We start from the raw sequence: 24,107 nt of genomic DNA on the forward strand, positions 1-24,107 counted from the left end.
GTATAATCCTCTTGAAGCCATCCAACTTGGTGGCCATCACAACCTCTACTGGGAGCAAATTCATAGATTAACTATGTGCTGTGTGACTATTGGGCTATGAATGACTACTTAGAGACGCTATTGTAGGGTTGCCATATTTTGAAGAGCAAAAAAGAGGATGCTATGACGACTCTCGTTTAAATACCCCTACTATATGTAGGCTAGGGACGCGGGTGGCGCTGTGGGTTAAACCACAGAGCCTAGGACTTGCTGATCAGAAGGTCGGCGGTTTGAATCCCCGCAACGGGGTCAGCTCCCGTTGCTCAGTCCCAGCTCCTGCCAACCTAGTAGTTCGAAAGCACGTCAAAGTGCAAGTAGATAAATAGGTACCGCTCCAGCGGGAAGGTAAACGGCGTTTTTGTGCGCTGCTCTGGTTCGTCAGAAGCGGCTTAGTCATGCTGGCCACATGACCCGGAAGCTGTACGCCGGCTCCCTCGGCCAGTAAAGTGAGATGAGCGCTGCAACCCCAGAGTCGGCCACAACTGGACCTAATGGTCAGGGGTCCCTTTACCTTATATGTAGGCTATAGAAGCTGTGGTCTACTGCTGAGGGGGGCAGGAAAAGAGAAGAGGAAAGCAAGTCTTTAGCCACCAGTTATGTCTATGTCCCATCCAGAAATTATAGCCAGAGACATTTGGGCAAATTTTAAAAAATCCACCCGGACACAATATTTACCCCTGAAAAAAAGGTGTCCTGGAAGAAGAGGACACATGGCAACTCAACACTATCACTATGCTCTACCTCTGCTGTGGGAGGTAGTACATCTCAGAATGCCAGTTGCTGAGAGCGCTGTTGTGCTCACGTCCTGCTTTCAGGCTTCTCAGCAGCATCTGGTGGACCATTGTGAGAACAAGATGCTGGACAAGTTGGGCCTTGGAAGGACTGTTGCTTGATCTAGAAGGCTCTTCCTATGGTCTTAGTACAAAGGTGAGCCCCTAGAAATTTTAGTTGCTGGCATTCCCATTTCATCATTTGCCTAAAAGAGGATGGGAATCCAGGGGAAGGACTTTGCTAAACTTGAATAATAAATAATATAATAATAATAATAATATTTTTTTATTTATACCCCGCCCTTCCCGGTTTAAAAACCAGGCTCAGGGAGGCTAACAACAAATTTAAAACAATTATAAAATCAGCATAAAATACAGTATAAAAACATGAATAACAATAAAATTCAAAAATCAATTTAGGGGAAACAAGCATTAGATAATCCCCAGGGCTAGCTGGCTGAATTGGTCCTACCTGGGCCAGCGAGGAGGCCAGGGGAGAATTAGCTGTTGGGTCTCAGAGTGGGTAATCTTCATAAAATGGGAGGGGGGAAGAAAAGGGAAATAAAAGATCAGGCTGAATTAAAATTAAAGGCCAGGCGGAATAGTTCTGTCTTACAGGCCCGATGGAAGGAGGTTAAATCCTGCAGGGCCCTAGCCTCATGGGACAGAGCATTCCACCAGGTCGGAGCCATCACTGAAAAGGCCCTGGCCCTGGTGGAGGCCAGTCTGACTTCCTTAGGACCCGGGACCTCTAAACTATGGTTGAAGAGCTAACAGAAATGGTCTGTCCCTCAGGAGGTTGTGGACTCTCCTTGCTTGAAGGTTCTTAAACAGAGGTTAGATGGCCATCTGTCATGGACACTTTAGCTGAGATTCCTGCATTGCAGGGGAGTTGGACTAGAGGACCCTTGGGGTCCCTCAACTCCACTATTCTATGATTCTAATTTCTACAGTTGCAACTTGAAGAACTGTCTTAGACTGCAGTCTTGCACCTTTTTGCTCACTCTGTTACCAATCACAATTAGAAGCACACACCCCTTCCCCCCAAAAAACCCAACTGCATTTAGTTTTTATTTAAAAAGGAAAGTCTAGAGATCAGTTGTGGATCTTGGGAAAACATCCAGTTTGGCTCCCGGTGCACAGTTTAAGTGACGTGTGCAAAACTGCTATGATTTCGCTGCTCTCTGAACAAAGCCTTAGCATGCTCAGGAGAAGCTACTGATGTACTTGGATGAAAAGGAAAAATGCTCAGATTAAGAAGCTTATTGTTAAGGCTATCGGGTGGTTGCTCGAGAGCAATCAGGCAAGATGCCTCACTGGTCTGTTCTAAAGCTTCATTATTGGTGCTAAAAACCTTTACAATGCAGAGCGCCTCTATTCCATGTCTTGCTCATTCACTAGCAGAATCTGAGAGTGGGTGGTCCTTGAATCTTCGCCAGCAGAGTAGTTTCTTGACCCCCAGTCTGCGCCTCCCCTCTCTGCGCGAAAGGCTTGGGTAAAGGGGGACCTCCCTCCTCCCTGCTTTGCTCAGGCAAGGTGTCCTGGCACCGCCTTGCATCCTCCGAGCCCTGCATCTCCTCCCCACTAGAGGCGTGGCTTCCATCCTCCGCTGAGGAAGTGCTGCTTCCCAAGATTTTTGGGGGCTCTCTGTAATCCATCTGCCTTTCCCTCTCTCGCCCCTGAGCCGATGGCAGTTCCCTGACACTTATCAAAAGAGTTACCCATTCCAACAAGCTATTGATGGTGCTATCATTATTTCTCTTAAAGCACTACTGTGCTGTTATGGATGAAAGAATGAGATCATTTAAGAGTAAATAGAATGGCTCGAAAGCAAGGAAGAGATGGTGGCAGATGAAAGAATCAGATGAAAGAAAAACAAAGAACGATGCTCCCATATTTATAAGCTAAAAAAAATCTTCTTTACTTGTTCATTCAATGGCCTTTCCCACAAACGAAAAGTATGGGTAAATATACCAATGTATAGCTTTCAGCAAGGAAACAAAGACTTGTTGCATTACATGAAAATGTACCTGCTTAGAACTCTAAGATGCATCTATGTGACCTGATTGGTTTTTCTCCAAGCTGCTATTGCCAGCACATCTGCTTTTGCTCCATTCCACACTACAAAGCTTTTCATCCGAAGGAGTGGATGCTGTGATCCATAGCTAACACAGCGACTGCAAGATGGGTAGCTGCTTCCCACACAAAAGCAAGGCCCTGTCAGTTCTATTTCCAAGCGGCCACCACATATGCTATTTTAACACAAGAACCTGGCTTGCGTCCCAAGTTGCGTCCTCCAATTAAGACGCAGTCAGCAAACACCAACACAGCACAGATACAACGGAGTGAATGATCTGAAGTGGTAAAAATATTAGTCTGTAGAATTCAAATAGCAACCTTTGAGACAAGCATTACAGAAGTCTTTATCGTTACGAATGGGTTGTGTTTGCTGCCTACATCAGCTTCCATTCACCGGAGAGGTAGGCCACATTTGCTGTACATTTAAAGCTACCGCTTTTAACAGTCATGGTTTCCTCTCCCAAAAATTATGGGAGCTGTAGTTTGCTAATGGTGCTGAGAGCTGTTGTTTATCTCACAGAGCTACAATTCTCAGCGTTTCCTGTCAAGAGGCATTGTTACCCCACTTTTAAGAACTTTTAAAATAGTGGGTATAAGACAGGCCCTGGCAGATTGAGTGGATGAGACCAATAGTGGGTCCAACAGTCAAGAAGGTGGCTTCTGCACGTGCTGTAGAGGGAAGTGAGGAACAGAAGGAGAACTCTGACTCTCAAGTTTCTCCCCAGTCCAAGGTCTCCAAGGAAGGAGCTCACACATGCCAGGTATCTTCCACTCCCCATCAGCCAACCACCTGTACAGAGATCACACCAAGTGAAAATTAACAGAGATGCAACGGAGGTTTGTTTGTTTTTACTTTCAGGGTGCCCTGCTTTCACAAAGTGACTTATGAGACTCTAAAGCACACGGCATTACCATTGCAAAGCTGCCAGCCTGTATAGATAATGCTGGCCTAGACGAAACCTGCATGCAAAGATGGGCTCTGGCAGATTGAGTGGACAAGACCAAACAGTCAAGAAGGCAGTTTTTGCACATGCTGTAGTCAGGGGCAGATGGGGCTTGTCAACATGGGAAAGTAGCCCATCTAGGAGAAGGAAAACTCTGATCCTAAACCTCTACTGCCTTGCAGGATATCTTTGAGAGAAGAAAAGGCTAAGCAGTAAACCCCACACAAATCTGGAGAGGAAGGAGAAGAAGAAGAAGAAGAAGAAGAGGAGGAGGAGGAGGAGGAGGAGGAGGAGGAGGAGGAGGAGGAGGAGGAGGAGGAGTCTGGATCTGATATTCCGCTTTATCATTACCCGAAAGAGTCTCAAAGCGGCTAACATTCTCCTTTCCCTTCCTCCCCCACAACAAACACTCTGTGAGGTAAGTGGGGCTGAGAGATTTCAGAGAAGTGTGACTAGCCCAAGGTCACCCAGCAGCTGCATGTGGAGGAGCAGAGACGTGAACCCGATTCACCAGATTACGAGTCTACCGCTCTTAACTACTACACCACTTCAGTGCTCCTAATGCAGTGGTTCGACTTCACTCCTGGAGGTGCACTCCATGATGCCAACAGCAACGGCAACCCCCAGCAACCCCTGGCCATTGGCCATGCTTTCCGGAGCTGCGTGGAGCTTTGGTTCAGCAACTTCTAGAAGGCCAAATGTCCCCCACACTTGATATAGAGCCATCACACTGAGAGCCTAGCAGGCCCTTGGCTCAGTAATAAAGCATGAAAATTCATCTGCATGAAAGCATCTCACATTCAATCCATCGCCTGAAACCCTGGAGAGCGGGGTCTCGCTAGTACAGATAATACTGAGCTAGATAGACCAATCATCAGACTAAGTTTATGGCATTTTTCTATGTTCCGCTGATATTCCTGACAGGGGACATTGTTAATGGGTTTTCCCAGAGGGTCTGAGCACCAGAACTTCTATGTTAGGCATCAAACCTCATGTCCCTTAGTCCTGCACTTAAAATTCAATATATCGATGGGCCACTGCGACAGAGCACCCATCCACCTGCCACCTTAATTTGCCCAGAGGCACTCTATACAAATCTATGCAAATTGTGCCATGGGCCTGTGAAACATCTCTTAAATCTGTTTTTAAGAGCAAACGTCTTAAGCCATACGGCAGGCTGCCCTTCCATTAGAAAGTTTGCAAAGATTTGTTGCAAGTATTTCCAATTCGTTATGAACTCTATCCTGAGCCTCTCTGTAAAAATATTCAAGGGTGCCTCAGTATTGTGTGGAGACTTCCAAGAAAGTGTGTGCATGCACACATACATACATACATACATACACACACTTTGCTGCACACAGGGCATTCTGTGTGCTAGGCTGATGATCTACAGAGGAAGGCAAGGTGTTTCGCAGCAAAAGTTTCTATTGTCCAATTCCTGTTTTTTCCATCTCTGAGCACACTTGCCAGGAAAGCATGCCATCTGCCTCACCTTCAGCATGAAATCTGTCATTAAAATGTCTGATTTCAGTCTCCTAGCCATCTGTCATTTCCATGGTATGTTCAAGCTAGCAATGTGAAATTTAAGAGTTGCAAAAATGGCAGCTCCCCCCCCCCTCGTTGTTTTGGCAAAGGCTATTCCACTAATAGGTCATTTCACAGGTGCTAGCAATGCCTAAGACATCTGTTTCAGTTGCGTCCTCACATGCCCTTTCATTGCGTCTTACCGTTATAGTGAACTGGGGTTTAAACCGGGAGAGGAGGGCTAACTAAAAGCGATGGGGTAGAAGACTGCACAAACTAAATGCAAAGCAGAACCATGTTACACGGAACAGCTCTGCGTGCTGAGCCACATGGATGAATCATGGCATCACAACTCTTAGATAATGGTTTGTGTTGCCATGATTGAAGTCTGCCCAAAACCATGTGCAGAGACATATTAAGTAGGTCTAAAAACTAAATCAGCCTTTGCCCACCTGGTGCTTTCCAGAGGTTGTGGGACTCCCAATTTCCCATCAGCCCCAGCCAGCATGACCTATGATCTGGGATGATAAGAGCTGAAGCCCAACCATCTCCAGAGGGCACCAGGTTGTGGAAGACTGAATCAACAAACTCAATGAGAAAGAATGGACTTATTCAGGCAGCTGAGCACTTCTCTGTCACTCAGTTCAGACGTAACAACAAACTATAGTTTGGCATTACACAGATGAGCTCTCTACCCCTGTGATTATTCAAGAGACAAGTCTATTACACCAACATCCCGAGAAAAACTATTTATGCGATTGCAATTTGTTTCCTAAGAGAGGACAGCTTAGAAAAGTTAGGAATTTAAATTTGCTGTGTCACCCCTTTTTTAAGCATCGAGGGAGAGAAAGTAAGCAACTGATAAGTGTTAACTGTTTAATTATAATTTGCTGATGTTTAATTTTTCTGTTTACTATTGGATTCTAATGGATTACTGAATGTTGCTTTATTTGATATCAGTTGTTTATTTTAAAGTTATTGTGACCTTTTATATAGGATCTGGTTGCTATTATTAATGTTTGGTGTCCATTATTATTATTAATGTTATTATGTGTGTTGGAAGTCACCCAGAGTGGCTGGGGCAGCCCAGCCCAGCCAGACGGGCATGACAACAACAACAACAACAACAACAACGCTTTCCATTCTATTACCCCAGGGCAAAATGCTTTGTACATTTTGGAAATGTTATAACTAGGTTTGAGGAAGTCTAGCTTTTAAGTCCCAAGGGAGGAAAGGAGATCCTCCACTCAGGTCACACCCAGCCCTGTTTCCCCATGCCACTTCCTGATTGGTTGGTTATGACCCCAACAAACAAGCTAGGTTGTGTCACACCTAGAGTGGGGTATTCTTTTTCTCCAGCCTCCATCACCCTGGCAAATTCCTAAAGAGGAGCTCCCTGTGCAAGCAGAAACCAAAGCTTACAAAATCTAGGTCCTGCTTTTTGGGGTGCTGGAGTGTTTCCTGATCTGTGCAATGAACATTGTCAACCCCAACAGCCTTACTAGGACATTAACTCATTTATTTTAATGTCAGTTCAAGTATGGCTGCAACCTTGTACTTGGGAATAAGCCCTATTAAATTCAGTGGGGCTTACTTCTCAGTAGACATGTATCGGATTGCTCCGTAAGCCCAATAGACTGCACTGTATTCATTTGCTTTGGCACTCATTGCTTTGTGGTTGCAAATCAAACTTGGACCCCAGACAATGACACTGCCCAACCTCCCCCAGTCCAATGTTGTGGACTGAAACTCCCATCAGCCTCAGCCAGCACAGATAATGGTCCAAGATATCTGAAATGTAGGCTGCAGGAGGCTTGTATCAGTATTTCGGGTGGCACCTTGCATAATTTTGCAAGCAAGTCAGGCAATTCAGCTGTAATGTATTCTTCATTTTCTAGATTCAGAGCCTGCTGGGCATTAGGAAACTCAGAAAGAGAAATTCCAGTTATGACTAAAAATGTACAGCGCTGAATTTTCAGACACCACAAGGGATTTGGCCTCTTGCAGCCAGGACAGCCTTTCTTATCAACTTATGATTTCAAACACGCTTGTAGCCAATAAGGGATGTGAACAGAATTTTTAAAGCATTTTTCCAACTCGCTGACTGCTGGAACCTTTAGGGCTTGTGAGTACAAAATTCACTCTCAAATGGGAATGAGTGGTAATTGGGCTAACAGCAGAAAGGGAACATTATCACCACAAACAAAGCACAACTATTGAAAGATGAACAACTGAAGCAGGTATACATGTGTGTTCATTCATATAAACCTATGCACACTATCCACTTTTGAAAAATTCACTTGTACTTGCATGCAAAATCTGTTTAAACCTACAAATAGGGGTTAATCGGGATTTGAGAAACAGGTTAACCTTTTTTGCTAAATAGCCAACTGCAACCCTATGTGTATTACTCTTCTCAGAAATGCATTGTGAATAGCAAGTGAGCACACACGAGAGAGAGAGAGAGAGAGAGAGAGAGAGAGAGAGAGAAATATCCAGGAGAAACTTAAAAATTACTTCTAATAAGTGTTGGAAATGTAGAGAAAAGGAGGGTACGTTTTATCATATGTGGTGGGAATGTAAGGTTATTAAAAGCTTCTGGGAAATGATCTATAATGACTTTTGTTAAAAAACCAGAAGCTTTCTTATTAGGATAGGAACTGAACTACCTAAAGAACAGAAGAAAATATTTATGTATGCTACAATAGTCGCCTGAATACTGTTAGCCCAAAGATGGAGGGAAGACACCGACGAAAGAAGAATGGCGGATCAAGCTAATGGACTACTCAGAAAGGGCAAAATTAACGGCAAAGCTCAGAGACTACGATAACGAGAAATTTAACAAAGAGTGGGAATTGTTTATTGTTTATGTGCAAAAATACTGTAAACAAGCTGAAACATTGGCAGGATTTTAAGTAAATGCTTGCAACTAGTAGAAAATTAGATAAAATTAAGGGAAATAATAATGGAAAAAGTTTAAGAATGGATATGCAGAAGAAATTGGTTAATATAAGTAACCAGAAGAAGGTAACGAGGGAAGTCCAGAGATTTAAAGAATCTCAGAAAAGGTTTGTTAAAAGGTGTTTGTTTTTATTTGTGAAAATGTAACTGTGAAAAACTAATATAAATTTATTTACCAAAAACCCCCAAAAACAAACACTACTGCTGATCCTACCAATCTCATTTAAGATAAATTTATATTTATTTTATTTTTTCATTTATATCCCACCTTTCCTCCAGGAAGTTCAAGGTGGCATACAGTGTTCTCCTCCTCCCCATTTTCTCCTCTAAACAATCCTATGAAGAGGGTTAGGCTAAGAGAACATGGCTGGCCCAAGGTCACCCAGTGAGCTTCACAACTGAGTAGGGATTTGTGTGACCAACACTCTGACCACTACTCCATATATCTTGAACACAGGAAGCTTCCTTGTCATGAATGGCTCTCCAGGGTTTGAGGCAAGAGTCTTCCCCAGCCCTATCTGGAGATGCCAGGGACTAAACATGAGATCTACCACCTAGCTATGGCCCTTTCCCATTCTGCATCACTACATTATGATGATACAATTAAAGTTCCTGCCAAAGCAACCACATTTTCGTTTTGAGCGTATGTAGGAGAAGACACAACTGATGCTATTTATCCAAGGCCTTCTGGCCGGACAGTGAATTACCTAAAAGGATAATTCCACCTTGGGCAATCCTAATCTTGTCTCCAAAGCACAGGTTGGTTAGTGCTTTGCCACCAGCGATGCCCCACTTTTGTGCTACGGTGCATCACATTCGCAGAGGACCTAGCAGATTTGACAGCTGGAGGTTTTGATGGATCAACTGAGTGTCGAAGGATTAACATTCCACACTCCTTGAAGGGATTTTGTGCCACGAAGCATTTCACGTGGAAGCGCTGCCTGCGCTAACACATTTGGTCACTGCTGAACTTCCTGGCGACATTGTTCTAATTTTCCACATCGCCGCATTTCACTTCAAGGATCTAAATGGGGGTTGTCAAATGAGACCGTTACACATGACATCCTAACAAGAGCCAGGTAGAATAATATTTCCACTTTAGACCAAATGCTTGGCTTGCAAAATTATGATTGGGATGAGATTCCCCCTTTATTTTAACCCAATCGTTGAAACTAATCAATTGTCAAGAACTGAACCCTGCTGGATATAGAGAAAAGAAACCTTAGGCATGCTTGTTTAGAAAGTTTAGCTCTTTGCAATGGGGTCCAGACTACAAAACGATGATCACCCTTTCAGTTACATCGGGGATGTGAATGATGTGTGCATGCTTTTTCAATTTGGCAGACTGCAAATTGGCACAGACTTCCCTGCCAAAGAGTTAATACAGCACTATCCAGGGTGGATAGGGCTTTCTACACCCCCCCCCCAAAGGAGGCCTATTAAGAAGACATAACACTGCCTGCTTGCACTGCCATAGATCATGATGTTTAAGCAAGCAGGCCAATGTCCAATGGAGAAATTAGGCAATTTTAGATTCTGGACACAATGGTCTTATGGGAGCCCCTACAGGCATGATTTGGCCAAAGCATTCTAAAACCCCACTGGGGAAGTTAGGGCTATGTAGAGGCTCCCCACCTCAAAATGTCTGTGTGGCAGCCAGAATGGAGTCTTCTGCTGTGTTATAGAAATCTGTGCTGTCCTACAGTGGTGCAGTTAGGTAGTTTTATAGATTCTGGACCAAGGACTGGCAAATCTGTCCATTTTTAAATCCAATTCTCCACATTTCCACCTCACTTTGCATTTTTTAAAAAAAGTTTTAATGAGAATTCATCAGCATTTTAGTGCAATTTTCTCCTGATATACACATGCAATTTTGCCTAACATGCACTTTTTCTTTTTGCAATACGCTTTCCCTTAATATCATGCATTTCTGCATGTTATTTTCACTAATATATACACCTTCACCCACACTTTACCCTAGTATCTGCATTTTTGTGCACAGTACTTGGCTGGAGAAATGTGTGGCAAAATTCAGAGAAGTGCAAATTTCAAAGGAGGGCTGTTTCGGTTTGTGCATTGTTTCGGAAAGAACGAATTACGTAGGTTCACCATTTAATGCAATTTGGATCAAACTACTCATCTGTCGTCACCACCAGTGTGGGAAAAACATTTCCCGAAAATCTCCTAGGGTGTTTCCCCAAGGGAATGTGGATGCCTATTGCCTCCTCCTCTGCTTCATGCCTGCATCTACCCACATCTGCCCACTGGCTGTGCTCCACAAGGGCCAGATCTGCCACCCCTCCCAGCTACCCCTCCCAGCTACCCAGAGCCATGCAGCCCTGAGGCAACTGCCTCATGGGCAGACTAGCCCAGCTTGGATCCTAAGAAGAATCACAGTTTCAGTTCTTCTTGCAGCCCCAAGCCTTAAGGTTCAGGTAGGCATATGCAGCAGGTGGCAAACGATTCCTCACTGCCTTGTGATATTTAGTTGGTCCTAATAAAAGACATTGCACTACAGTTATTTCTAGATTCCACCCCACCTTCCAAGGGGCCAGCATGCATGACTGCAGCTTCACCCTTCTCCCCTCCCCACCAGGCTACTGCATTTTTCTGTGTATAAGATGCCCCCATGTATAAGACAACCCCTATTTTTTTAACCCAAAATTAAGAAAATACACCATGCACTATCCATTTATAAGAGGACCCCTTATTTTAAACTTCAAAAATTTAGGAAAAAATATAGTCTTATACATGGAAAAATATGGTATATATAGGAGAGAAATAATGCAACTGAAAGCCACAGACACATTCCTGTTAAGAATTAAAGAACTAAAACAATTTAGTGGGGTTGACTGTCTGGTCATCTGTTGCACAAAACAACAACATAGTCAAGCAATATGTTCCAAAGACTATCGTTTCCAACACAGAGCATGCTTTTGTGGACAGGCATCTGACGAAGCCCATTGGAATGGCACGGACATATCTCAGGTTTGCTGAATTGACTTTGCTTCCACCCCACCCACCAGAAGCCTGAGGTCCCCCAAATGAAACCAAGTGCAAAACTGGGGCTTTGGGAGGCAGATGAAACCGAAGCAAAATGGCGCCCCAGAGCCAAGCGATGGGACCAATTACTTACTGTTTCCTGTTAGCCATATACGGTGGTACCTTGGGTTACATACGCTTCAGGTTACAGACGCTTCAGGTTACAAACTCTGCTAACCCAGAAATAGTACCTTGGGTTAAGAACTTTGCTTCAGGATGAGAACAGAAATCGTGCTCCAGCGGCGCAGCAGCAGCGGGAGGCCCCATTAGCTAAAATGGTGCTTCGGGTTAAGAACAGTTTCAGGTTAAGAACGGACCTCCGGAACAAATTAAGTACTTAACCCGAGGTACCACTATACTGACATAACCTGCATTGCACAAATTCAAATCTACATCTTAAGGTACCTTCCATGAACTTCCTTAACTTATCTTAGGAACCAGGTCAACAGCTTCCCATGAGAGAAACCCAAATACTCACACTATGAAGGTTTGCTGCCAAGCATCAAAGAAGCTGTGTGTTTTTCATCTCTGAGCAGTCGGTGTCTGTGTGCCACATCTAGGCAGGTATTCATGCATTTTTAACATGTGGCGTCTCCACCAGGTTCTCTTTTCCCCAACCCCTGGAAAAAAATATAACCTCTTTCTCTTTTTAAAGCTTGTTTCCTTGGATTTGTTCCAGAAAAGAATACATTGCCAAACGGGAATGGTACATTCATTACTGTCATGGATACTTATACACAGGCCACGAGCGAAACTTGGAAGGCCTACATTTGCAAGCAGATAACAAATAGGATTCATTGTTTGCTCCTCCTCTGTTTCTAAGATCCAGAAACACAAAAGGGCCATGCAATCAGCATGAGCTCCACTAACAGGAGCTCAGTATTTCTGCCTTGTTCCCTCTTCAGTAACATTTGAACATCTTCAGATGCTGTGCCTCAGAAAAAGACAGAGAAAGATAGAGAGCTTAAATTGCCTCCAGCTACAAAGGTCCGTATAGTAAAAGCTATGGTTTTCCCAGTAGTGATGTATGGAAGTGAGAGCTGGACCATAAAGAAGGCTGATCGCCGAAGAATTGATGCTTTTGAATTATGGCGCTGGAGGAGACTTTTGAGAGTCCCATGGACTGCAAGAAGATCAAACGTAGGAAATCAGCCCTGAGTGCTCACTGGAAGGACAGAGCCTGAAGCTGAGGCTCCAATACTTTGGGCACCTCATGAGAAGAGAAGACTCCCTGGAAAAGACCCTGATGTTGGGAAAGCTGGAGGGCACAAGGAGAAGGGGACGACAGAGGACGAGATGGTTGGACAGTGTTCTCGAAGCTACCAGCATGAGTTTGACAAAACTGCGGGAGGAAGTGGAAGACAGGAGTGCCTGGCATGCTCTGGTCCACGGGGTCATGAAGAGTCGGACACGACTAAACAACAACAAAAAACCAACTTTCCCTTGCAAAGCTCATTCAGAAATGATCATTCCTTGCTCCCGAGAGTCAACAATAAGGCTCTATACACCTAGCCACCATTCTACGCCTACTGACAATGTGTTCTTTTCTTTTTAAAAAAAATTCCCATTACATTTATATCCCACCTTTTCTCGAAAAAACGCCAGGTGGTGTCCATATTTCTCTCCCCTTCCATTTTTATCCTCACAACAACCCTGTGAAGTAGGTTAGGCAGAGCAAGAGTCACTGGCCCAAGGTCACCCAGTGAGCTTCACGGCCGAGTGGGGATTGGAACCCTGGTCTCCCAGGTCCTAGCCTGACACTCTAACCACTACACCACCCTGGCTCTCTGCAACACACAAGTTCCTGTAGAAAGAGCTACTCAAAGGCATGAAGTGGGAAAACTCTTGTCCTAGAGAATGGGGATGCTGAAGGGATAGCTCAGTCAGCAGAGCATGAGACTCCTAATTTCAGAATCTTGTGTTTGAGCCCCACGCTGGGCAAAAAGATTCCTGCATTGTAGGGATTTGGACTAGATGACCCTTGTGGTCCCTTCCTGTGGGATGTCATCTTCACTGAAGCAGTCAAAGACAACATTTTCCTGTTGCCTGGAGTGGACACACAAGGGAATGTAGTTCCAGACAGGGAGGACTTCCTATCATACCTGTTCTGGAGCCTCCTCCCTCCACTCAGGTCCACGTCAGTTATTTTAGGCGGGAAACCCTGGGTTGTTGTTGCTACAATGTTGACAGCCGGCTGCCTATAAAAGCAGACCAGCTGAGCTGTTTGCTGTTCAGTTCTGTCCAGCTTACAAATAAAGAGCTGCTCTGGAGAAATCGCTGTGTCGGCTGCTATGTTCGCCCACAACTTGACAGGTTCTTTGATTATGGAAGCAAAACAGCTCCCTGGAAATAGGAAATTATTCCAGTGGCTCCCCTTCCCATTCTCTCACCAAGCAACAAAGGCACAAGACAAGAATAGCTGGGAAACAAACTAAACTTCAGAGAAGCATGCCATGGTTTGTTGGATCAACTGTGGGGAAACTCATGGTTAACTCAAAGTTTGTTAACCAAATCATGGCTTAGTGTTATGTGTATACCAGGACAGGGTTGTAATGGAATTAGTAATTTCTACAGGAGGAACACGCCACGCTGCAACCTTTTGTTGCAGGTCCCACCTGTGTTCCTGCAAAAGCAATTCAAGGAGATGGTGGACCTTATGAGAGCAAGCTATATTGACCCCTGCTTCAGTTACATCAATTCAGTTGGCTTGTGAATTGTGAATGGGAAGCAAGGGTTGAATCTTGCTCTGCAAAACACAAGCAACTCAGGACTGAGGGAAGTTCATTCTTGCCCCCAAACGCTGCAGTTTGCATCCTTCCCTCTATAGATTTTTTTTTAACCAATTTTTTTAAATCATAAATATAGGCCACCTGTCGGGCAAAAATTCCACACATTTTCATAAATATTGCAAGCAGGTCTTATAGTAGGAAACCATTTCATGTTTGTATCAGAGCAGTGCACATGTAGAACAAAGAGAGGGTATGATAAACATGCAATCCAATACATAAACTAAATACAATGTAAGATACATAGAAACTGGTTCCCTCCCTGTGAGAAGTGAGGTACAGGGAACCAGGCAGTGGGCCTTCTTGGCAGTGGCGCCCACCCTGTGGAATGCCCTTCCATCAGATGTCAAGGAAATAAACAACTATTTGACTTTTCAAAGACATCTGAAGGCAGCCCTGTATAGGGAGGTTTTTAATAGTTGATGTTTTATTACGTTTTTGTTGGTAGCTGCCCAGAGTGGCTAGGGCAATACCAGTCAGATGGGCAGTATAAAAATAATAAAATTATTATTCCTGCACTGTAGAAGGTTGGATTAGATGATCCTTGTGGTCCCTTCCAATTCTACAATTCTGTAATTCTAAGATGTTTTATATACAGTGGTACCTTGGGTTAAGAACTTAATTCATTCTGGAGGTCCGTTCTTAACCTGAAACTGTTCTTAACCTGAGGTACCACTTTAACTAATGGGGCCTCTTGCTGCTGCTGCTGCACGATTTCTGTTCTCATCCTGAAGCAAAGTTTTTAACCCGATGTACTATTTCTGGGTTAGCGGAGTCTGTAACCTGAAGTGTCTGTAACCTGAAGTGTCTGTAACCTGAAGCGTCTGTAACTCAAGGTACCACTGTACTAAGTCAGGTTTTAGGCAAGGTTCTCTCTCAGCCTTACCTACAAATGCCAAGGGCAGAACTTGGGACCTTCTGAAAGCAAAGCTATTGAGCTATGGTATAAAACAACCACGTTATTTTGGCTCTCCCTATTACCGAAATACATCATGCAAAATGTAACTGAGTAACTGGAGAGCCATTTCGCAACTGGTCTTCATCCCTTCCCGAGAGAAGAGACAGGCATTTATGTCAGGCGGGGGGGTGGGGAACCCTGTCAGAATTACCAGCAGACAAATATTTCATCTCTCCTTAATGCAGCCTAATTCAATTTAACGTGAAATCACCTGACATAAGCTCGAAGCTTTGCAATAAGTATGAATGGGCCAGACAGCTAGATAGTAACCAGCAGGCAAGAATATATTGGCTGTGCTCCTAAAGCTACTGTTAAGATGCCATGTTTGAGAAAAAGGGAGAGAAAGCGTGCCAGTAATGATCAATGACAACTGGAGGTGCTGTTTATTATTGAGATTTCTAACTTCAGCTACCCTTATGGCAAAGACAGGAAACTTTTCAAAACATACTCTGGGTGCATACTTATCCAGGGGGCGGAAACTTTGATTAAATCTACTTTGGTGAGTGGAGTTCCACCACCACAACCCACCTTTCCAAACAATGAGCACTCTAAGATATACACCTGCACACAGTCCATTTTAATTTATGGGAACCACGCAAAAAGGCACCCATGTTCTCATGCGCCTCTTGTTCATTTCACTAGGACTGTGAAGGACGATTTCTTGGTTAGTCATGCCCAAAGATGGCTTTTCTTCTTCTTCTTTTTACAAGAAGAACAGTAGAATTACACCAGATCTATTGTCCTCAGTGTTCGAAACTCCCAATGTTCTAGGAGCATTTTACGACGAGGAATTTCATTAGCGCGAGCGGTTTCTGAGCTCTGTGCCTAAGATTTCAGATTTAAAACTGAAGAGGAAGGAAAAGAGGACCTTTTTCTGCCTCCCCACTTCCAGATACTCTCTGAAGACTGGAGAAGAGACCCTTGTAAGAATATTAGTGGGCTGGGCAGGGGAAGGACTAGACCATGTAAAAAATGAACATAATATTTTAGCTGCATTTCATTCATGTTCAGCTTTGTATTCTTGTTATTAAAAAAGACATTCCGTTGTTGTGCCCATAACCTAGGCTTAAGGTGCCATTTAGCTCCTAGCTTTCATATCTCAGTTCCTAACACTGATTATCCTATGACCGACTTCACTGACACTATATGAGGTCAGTCAAGAAACCAGCTGGGGAGATAAGAATCGGCAGGAGCTTTCTCCCTTCAACTCTTCCATATAGGAAATTAAACTTTAATCCTTCATTGAGGCTCTACTAAACCTTTTACCATAAGGCAGAGGTGGGTAGACATCAAGCTTGCAGAATCAACTGTTTGTTTACCCTGGAATACAGAAGTCCGCCAGCTGGAGCCTAGTCCAATCCAGTCCAGAATACATATCTATGATTCTGTGAAAATAGTGGTTTAGGAAAGGGGTGGATACACCCTTAGAATTAAGGAACAGAGCACCTGTGGTATGCATGCCTAGGAACTCAGTTCTCAGTCTTCGCATACAAAACTGCACTCGTTTTCCCTTAAGTCCCTGTCCCCCACTCATATCAGCAGCTAACACTCTCTCACTCAATCTCTCTCTCTCTCTCTCTCTCCCTGTGTTGTTGTTGTTGCTGTTGCTGCTGCTGCTGCTATTGTTAAACAACTGTGTGTTGGAAATCCTTTGTTATCTACTGCAAGCCAGAAATCTAACAGTAGATCGAACTTTGCTAACCTGATACTTCCCAGATGTTTTGGACTACAAATCCCATCATCCATAGTCAGCATGGCTGTACTGTATGGGTAGGTCAAGACAGAGAGGATGGAAAGATGGATGGATCAGGCACAGAGCAGGACAGTGGGGCTTATTTCTCAGTAGACAAGCACAGGTAAAGCTCTAGTCTTATATCTATATAATGGGGAGTAAATCCCATTGCACTTAGTGGGGCTTACTCTGAGTAAACATAGAGGATAGTGCTGTTACATTATATATACATAGAAGTATTGGGGGGGGGGTTTGAAAATTATTCCTACCCATCTGCTTTATCCCCACAGGGAAGTGTACTTCCTCATGCTACACACCACCAAATCTAATTATCCCACAGTTAACAGGTTTCCAAGCATACTGAATTTTGCATACACCCTGGGACCTTAGGGTGAAGGACGGATAATACATTATTATTATTAGAAATGCAAATTATTAAGTGGGACAGAAACGTCTTAAGCAAATGAAAGAAATCAGTGCAGTTGGAGAATTCTATTATTTGCTGCTGCAAGGCAGACGCAGCCCTTCATCTCCTTCAGGGGGAAATTGGCTTGTTGCGTTCAAAATAAAGGGAGAAACAAAAATCTTGCACAAACCTCTTTATCCCTCCATCCCCACGTTCTTCTCGGGGTTATTTCACTAAGCCCTAAAACCTCTTGTTACTGGAAAGTAACAAAGGGGGAGAGGGAGCGGAGAGAGACAGAGAGGCTTCCCCACTCCCCTCCTCCTGTTCCTCGCCTAAAAATAGAAAAGGAGGGGGGCAGTGCATCTCAAAGCATCCACCCAGAAACCTGTGCAACCGCAACACCCTTTCCTAGCGAGGGGCGGCTTCGAGGTCGCCCCTCTATCCAAAGCCTCCTCCATTCATTTCACTGTATTCACTTGTATTCCGCTTAGTCGCCCAGAACCTCAAAGCGGTTCCGCTGGAATCCTAAGCGCTTTACGCAAAATCCCCTTTCATCCATCACGACGGCTACGGATGTCAGAGATGGATGACCCACGCATCTTTGGGGGGGGGGTATCCGCTGTTGCAAACCACCCCCTCCCAATATTCGGGGGGCGCGGAGAGGGGCGGTTCGAAGGCTCAGCGGACCCTCGACGGGGTGGGGTCGGGACGTCGCCTCTCGCCATTTACCTGCGCGGCCATAAAGGAGAGATCCATGGTGCTGCTGGACCCCGAGGTGCTGCTGCTGCTGCTGCTGGCGCTGTTGTTGTTGGTGCTCCTCGCCGAGCTGGCGGTGAAGCTGGTGCTGAGGTTGCTGCTGCCCCCCGGCGTGGCTTCGTCTCTGGGGGGCTGGGGAGGGGCCTCCCCCAGCAGCAGCTTGGGGCGCGTTACCAGTTCCAGCTCCCTGGGGTGGCGGAGCCCGCGCGGCTGCCTGGCTGTCCCCAGCTTCCTCGGAACATGGTCCGCCCCGATGCTGGCTGTGGCGGCGGCGGCGGCGGCGCCAGCTGGAGTCTCCACAAGCAACTAGTCCGCGCGAGGAGCCGCCTTCGCTGCTGCCTGGCCACGCCCCCTTTCCCGGGCCGCTCAGTCGCAGCAGCAGACAAAGGGGGACAGGCTCTCCTCTCTCCGCCTCCTGCTCCGGCTTCTGCCTCGTGCAAAGGAAATTGCTAAGCCAGCCAACCACCTGAGTCCCCAGCTACGATGCCAAACACACACACATTACGCACACGCAGATGGACCTTGGCAGGTCTCCTGAGCCTTAAAAAAAAATGACCGGATGATATGAGAGGCAGGCAGACGCTCAACAGGTCACTTCTGTTTTCCCAGCGTACAGCATCTCCGTTGTTCGTAAGCACTCATTAGATTTTCAAAAGGTTTTCTTTCTTTTTCTTTTTTACAAGGCGCCTCACCAAAGACTCCTGAGCAAGCTGCGCAGTTATGGAATAAGAAATGGCTCCGTTGGTTAGAGCGCGGTGCTGATGATGACAAGGTTGCAGGTTCGATCCCCGTATTCCTGCAATGGAATCGGGGTGGGTGGCCAGTTCCCAAGACCCTGTGATCTACTCACAGAGTTAAAAACTGGCAGTAATCTACTGGGGGTTCAGGTCAAAGTTGTTAAGTTGTTGAGGTGTTGAGCTTTTTTTTGGGGGGAGGAAAGCCTCGTTTTTTAGGGGTGCAGGTTTCTTTGGGGGGAACTGGTGGTCTACCACAGATGTCCAGTGATCACAATCTACCTGTTGGACATACATGGATTATATGATCCTCCAACTCCCTTCCAACTCTAAAGTTCTGTGATTCAAGAGGAGAGGACTTTCTGTATCAGGACTTGGTTATGTAGCAGGGAGCAGAGAGTAAAGATAAAGGAACAGTTCTCTGCAGGGAGAGATGTAGAAATGGAGTGTCCCCACCCCTCACCCCACAAGGATCAGGAGTGGCCCTGTACTAAATGGTTCAGGGTGGTGAAAACAAGGTAAAGGTAAAGGGACCCCTGACCATTAGGTCCAGTCGTGACCGACTCGGGGGTTGCGGCGCTCATCTCGCTTTACTGGCCGAGGGAGCCGGCATACAGCACATGCACACTCTAATAAACCAGGCCTTTGGTTGATTTGGTTGACATCCTATGCCTTTTCAAAATGTGGGTTGGGGGGAGGTGTTTATTAGGTGGTTGTTGTTCTTATTTTGATTATGGATTTTGTGGTTTTATATTTTGATTTTATTCTGTAAACCGCCCTGAGACCTGCAGGTATAGGGCGGTATATAAATTCTAATAATAATAATAATAATAATAATAATAATAATAATAATAATATTGTCAAAACCAACCCTTACCAGCACGCCACACTATTGGTAGGTTTATTCATTGTCTGTAAAGTGCATTGCAACCATGAGACTTCAATATATGTACATTTTTATTATGTTTTCACAAAGTTCCAGGCCATGTTGCTGTTTGTGTTACCATATGTGGGGACCCCTGTTGTTTGCAGTTTTGTGGCCCTGGACCAGTGCACTGCCTCATTGCTGCAGTGAGCTGGATGAGGAGGGAAATTCAGTCTGAAGCCCCAGAAGGGGGAGGGCTCTATGGGCAAGTCGCTCTCATGCCTGAGAAATAGGTCAGTTGCCTGTCTGGATTTGGGTGCCCTACCTCGGAAGGAGCAGGTATGTGATTTAGCAGTGCTCCTAGATAAAGCTTTGTCACTAGAGGCTCAGGTGTTGTAGCAGTGCAGAAATCTTTTTCTCTAGCCACTTTTTCCAGGCCATGAATAATTTTATAAAACTTCGATCTTGTCCCCTTGTGCTGCAATCTTTCTGTTATGTACTGAAGTTCTCACCCTGGGCCAGCAGGGGGATACTGTAGATAGTTTTCACTCAGGTCCGCATATGCAAATAAGGAATTGAAAGTGACGTTCAGTGATTGGATAGTTACAGAAAGTTGTTACTGTTGCGTTGTAGTGGAGCTCTATATAAGCAGGTTGGCTGAACCCTTCAGTTCACTTCTGTTCTGGCCTGTGAATAAACAAGAGCTGTCTGAAGAATCACTGTGTCGTCTGATATGTTCACCTACAACTTAACACTTTCCTCATAAGGGATTCTCTAATTAATTCTCCTAAATAAAGAAACAAACAAATAAAATATCCCCATGCCTTAGAAGAGCCTTCATCAACCAGGTGACCTCTGGGCAGCTTAGATTACAACTCCCATCACCACCAGACAATAGGGGGCACTAGGTTGGCAAAGGTTGATTTAGTGCCTTGGACAAATTATGCAATACGTAACTCGACATCACCTGGGAAGCCAAATGCAGGCTGCACTATCTTATACATGCTATCTTATACATGCTTACCGGGGAGTAACTGAACCGTCTCAAAGACATCTATGCATCACTCACTCAAAGATAGACTATGGATTATTAGAGTGCTTCATGAAGATTTGCTTTAAAGCTGTTTACTTCAAAAGGGGGAGGATAGGGTTTTGTCGTCTCCCCTTCCCCGCTCAGAGCACTGGAACATACGTCAATTAGTGAATCGTTGGGTTTGTCAGATTTCCTGCGGCATAGTAGGAAATCCTTTGTTGCACTGAATGTGTGCATAAGCTCTGCTTTTGCTTCATAAAGCAGATCTAACGAAATTTGACAATTGAGTCTGGCTTCCAAAGAGGATTTTTTAAAAAATGTGCTCATATTTATGTGTGTTTGCATTTACTGTATGTCGTGTTCTAGTCTCCAAAGCAATTCAAAGTTCTCCTTTCTTAGACCTCTTTTAAACAATACAAACATTTGGAATGCAAGGATTAGCTTGCTGGATGGGACGCATGGCCCAGTTAGCGAAGTTCCCTGTTTTTAATCTCACAAAATGGAGAGAACCGTCCACCCACAATTGTATTCTGCCTCTGGACTAGAGAAGTGAAGGTCTGGTAGTGGGGCGGACCCAGAAAACAGGGGAACCATCAGTCCTCAGATTCCTCCCTCATACCTTCACATCCTTCATGTATTTGTCTAACTTTTTTTCAAGTCTCTTCTGCTAGTGCCTTAGTCCCCATCATAGCTAGGACCATTTTTGTCTGTATCAGTCTTTAATCTTTCAATAGGGCAAAGGCAGAGGGCCTTCTCAGTAGTCTCAACCGCCCCATGGAACGCCCTCACATCAGTTGTCAAGGAAATAAACAACTGTTAGACTTTTTGAAGACATCTGAAGGCAGCTCTGTTTAGGGAAGTTTTTAATGTTTGATGTTTTATTGTGTTTTTAATATTCTGTTGGGAGCTGCCCAGAGTAGCTGGGGCAACCCAGTCAGATTATCCTGTCAATACATGTTGGTTGAAAGGTAGGCTATACAGAGTGTGTCCTGGCCCTTGCTGCCAGAAGAACTCGAACTCAGGTTTCTATTTCTGCCAGTGTTTAATAAATGCATAGATCTGGGTGGTATATATATATATAGGCAAGACAAGGTTTACAGGTGCAGAGGGTGAATCACATGGCTAATTGCAAGCTGAAACGTTGATCCAACAAACTCCACTTCCCCCTGCCTCTTCCTTTTGAAAAGTGGGGCAGACACAAGACTTAACATAGCAAATGGCAAGCATTCCTGCTCTGGATAAGTAAATGAGTGCTTCTGCAAGTGGGCAGGGCCAGCGAGGTTTGTTCAGGCCACTGCTGGCATCTACATGTCCTTCTCCACAGAGAGGCTTCCTCAGGGTCCGACTTGCCTCAATAGAGGCACCTTTGTGACACGAGTGACAGGAGTGACAGGAAGGAGTGGCAGCGGCAGTTGTGGGTGGACCCTCCAACATTTCTCTGATGAAAATAGGGACAACCTATTCCATAATAATAATAATTTTACTATTTATACCCTGCCCATCCAACTGGGTTGCTCCAGCTACTCCGGGTGCCTTCCAAAATATATAAAAAACATAAATAAAACATTAAACAACTTCCCTATACAAGGCTTCCTTGAGATGGCTTGGAGGTCAGATAACTCCATACCCTCCAACATTTCTCTGGTGAAAATAGGGCTGTCCTAAGAAAAAAACCTCTTTGACAACCCGCTTGTGCCTTCTCCAGGATCCAGGATCCAAACTCTGACCCTCCTGATCACTGGCTCCCTCTCCCAGCTTTGGCATTTCTCAGAGTGGCCTCCCTCATCGTGCTCAGGTCCTTGTCTGGGCCATCTGCCACCATCTCCCTGTTCTCTACCCCAACCTATTTGGGATCCCCCCACTCCCTCTAAGCCAGCTCCATGGGCTCATGACAGATTGGTGGTCAACTAAGTTTTACTAAGAAGAAACTTCTTGAAATTGTTATAAGAAAAAAAACCCCTGCTCCCTTCCCCTTATGGGGTATCCAAGAGCCCATATAGAGTCCTTAAGTGGGTTCTCTATAGGTAGGAGAAAATAACAGGAGAAAATTACAGAGGCCAACCAGAGTATATTGAGAAGCATAGCGGCTAATAAGCCTGATCTTTATTAACTGTTGCAACAGGGTCCCTACTCACCACACATAAGTCCTTATATAGACTTTTGAAGTTACCCACCCTGTAGCCCAATATCACCCCCCTGAAACGTTATACATACATCACAGAAGGTGGTGGTCTACAGCAGAGGAGGTGGTCTACAGCAGAAATCCTGTTTGCCAGGATACTTGATAATAGTCATTGATTGCTTTACCTGGGCAGCCTGGCCATTCTTTTGTGATGGTTAATAGTTTAGTTCCTGAATCCAGGTCACAAGCTCACCCTATTCATACACAAATACGTCCTTTAAACAGGATTTGTAAGCAAAGACATGGGGGGAGGGCAGGCTTTCCCATTTCCTTTCTCCTTGCAGAGAAATATTTGAGGTCAATTTGGGAGAGTCAGGATTACTCTCCTGTACTATTTCAGACATGTGGTTTATATACTTACGCGTGTGTTCGCCTTGTACATTTATGAACATTTAATTTATATTTGAGACCTTAGGATTCTTTTAACAAAACAAATGGCCCCAACTTAGCCATGTTCATTAATTTCAGTGGGCCTATTCTCTGAGTAAAACCTAGATGAATACCCATCACACTTAAAGGTAAAGGTAAAGGTACCCCTGCCCGTACGGGCCAGTCTTGCCAGACTCTAGGGTTGTGCGCTCATCTCACTCTATAGGCCGGGAGCCAGCGCTGTCCGCAGACACTTCCGGGTCACGTGGCCAGCGTGACATCGCTGCTCTGGCGAGCCAGAGCCGCACACGGAAACGCCGTTTACCTTCCCGCTGGTAAGCGGTCCCTATTTATCTACTTGCACCCGGGGGTGCTTTCAAACTGCTAGGTTGGCAGGCGCTGGGACCGAACGACAGGAGCGCACCCCGCCGCGGGGATTCGAACCGCCGACCATACGATCGGCAAGTCCTAGGCACTGAGGTTTTACCCACAGCGCCACCCGCGTCCCTATCACACTTAACACCCATCACACTTAACACAAAATAAATCTGTATCCTGAGTGGTAACCTTTGAATGCATGTATGGTGTTGTCAATTAAACACTGTCCCCACATGAACACCACCCCATTTTTATCGTGTTCTGTGCTTTGCACTAGTGAGCCCCATGGGATTCACCCAAGCGAAGCATCTGGAGGTTTGCTGCCTTTGGTGAGCCCTGTCCAAATGGATCTGAGGAGCCCTGCCTGGAGACAGAGTGCAGAACGTCTGCCAACCCCCTCCACACTCCACCCCCCTGTTGTTTCCTTACAACAGAAAGCAGACGAGAGATGTTGAATTTTTAATACCAGAGCCTGATTGGATTGAATTGCCAGAAGAAAATGCACTTAAGGAACTCTTTACATTTTTCATTCATCCTTCAGCACCACTT

At 45.0% G+C, this 24,107-nt stretch overlaps 1 protein-coding gene across 1 annotated transcript in view; it reads right to left on the bottom strand.

The window, feature by feature from the left end:
- The window catches only part of C1H14orf132 (chromosome 1 C14orf132 homolog), a 40,601-nt gene extending 22,191 nt beyond the window's left edge, over positions 1-18,410 (bottom strand). Inside the window, exon 1 of the mRNA XM_028716786.2 lies at positions 17,971-18,410. Coding sequence (XP_028572619.1) covers positions 17,971-17,997 — 27 coding nt within the window. The 5' untranslated portion in view covers positions 17,998-18,410. The remainder of the gene's footprint in view (positions 1-17,970) is intronic.
- Between the last annotated feature and the right edge of the window lie 5,697 nt (positions 18,411-24,107).

Source organism: Podarcis muralis, chromosome 1 (assembly GCF_964188315.1).
Source record: "Podarcis muralis chromosome 1, rPodMur119.hap1.1, whole genome shotgun sequence".
Classification (NCBI taxonomy): Eukaryota; Metazoa; Chordata; class Lepidosauria; order Squamata; family Lacertidae; genus Podarcis; species Podarcis muralis.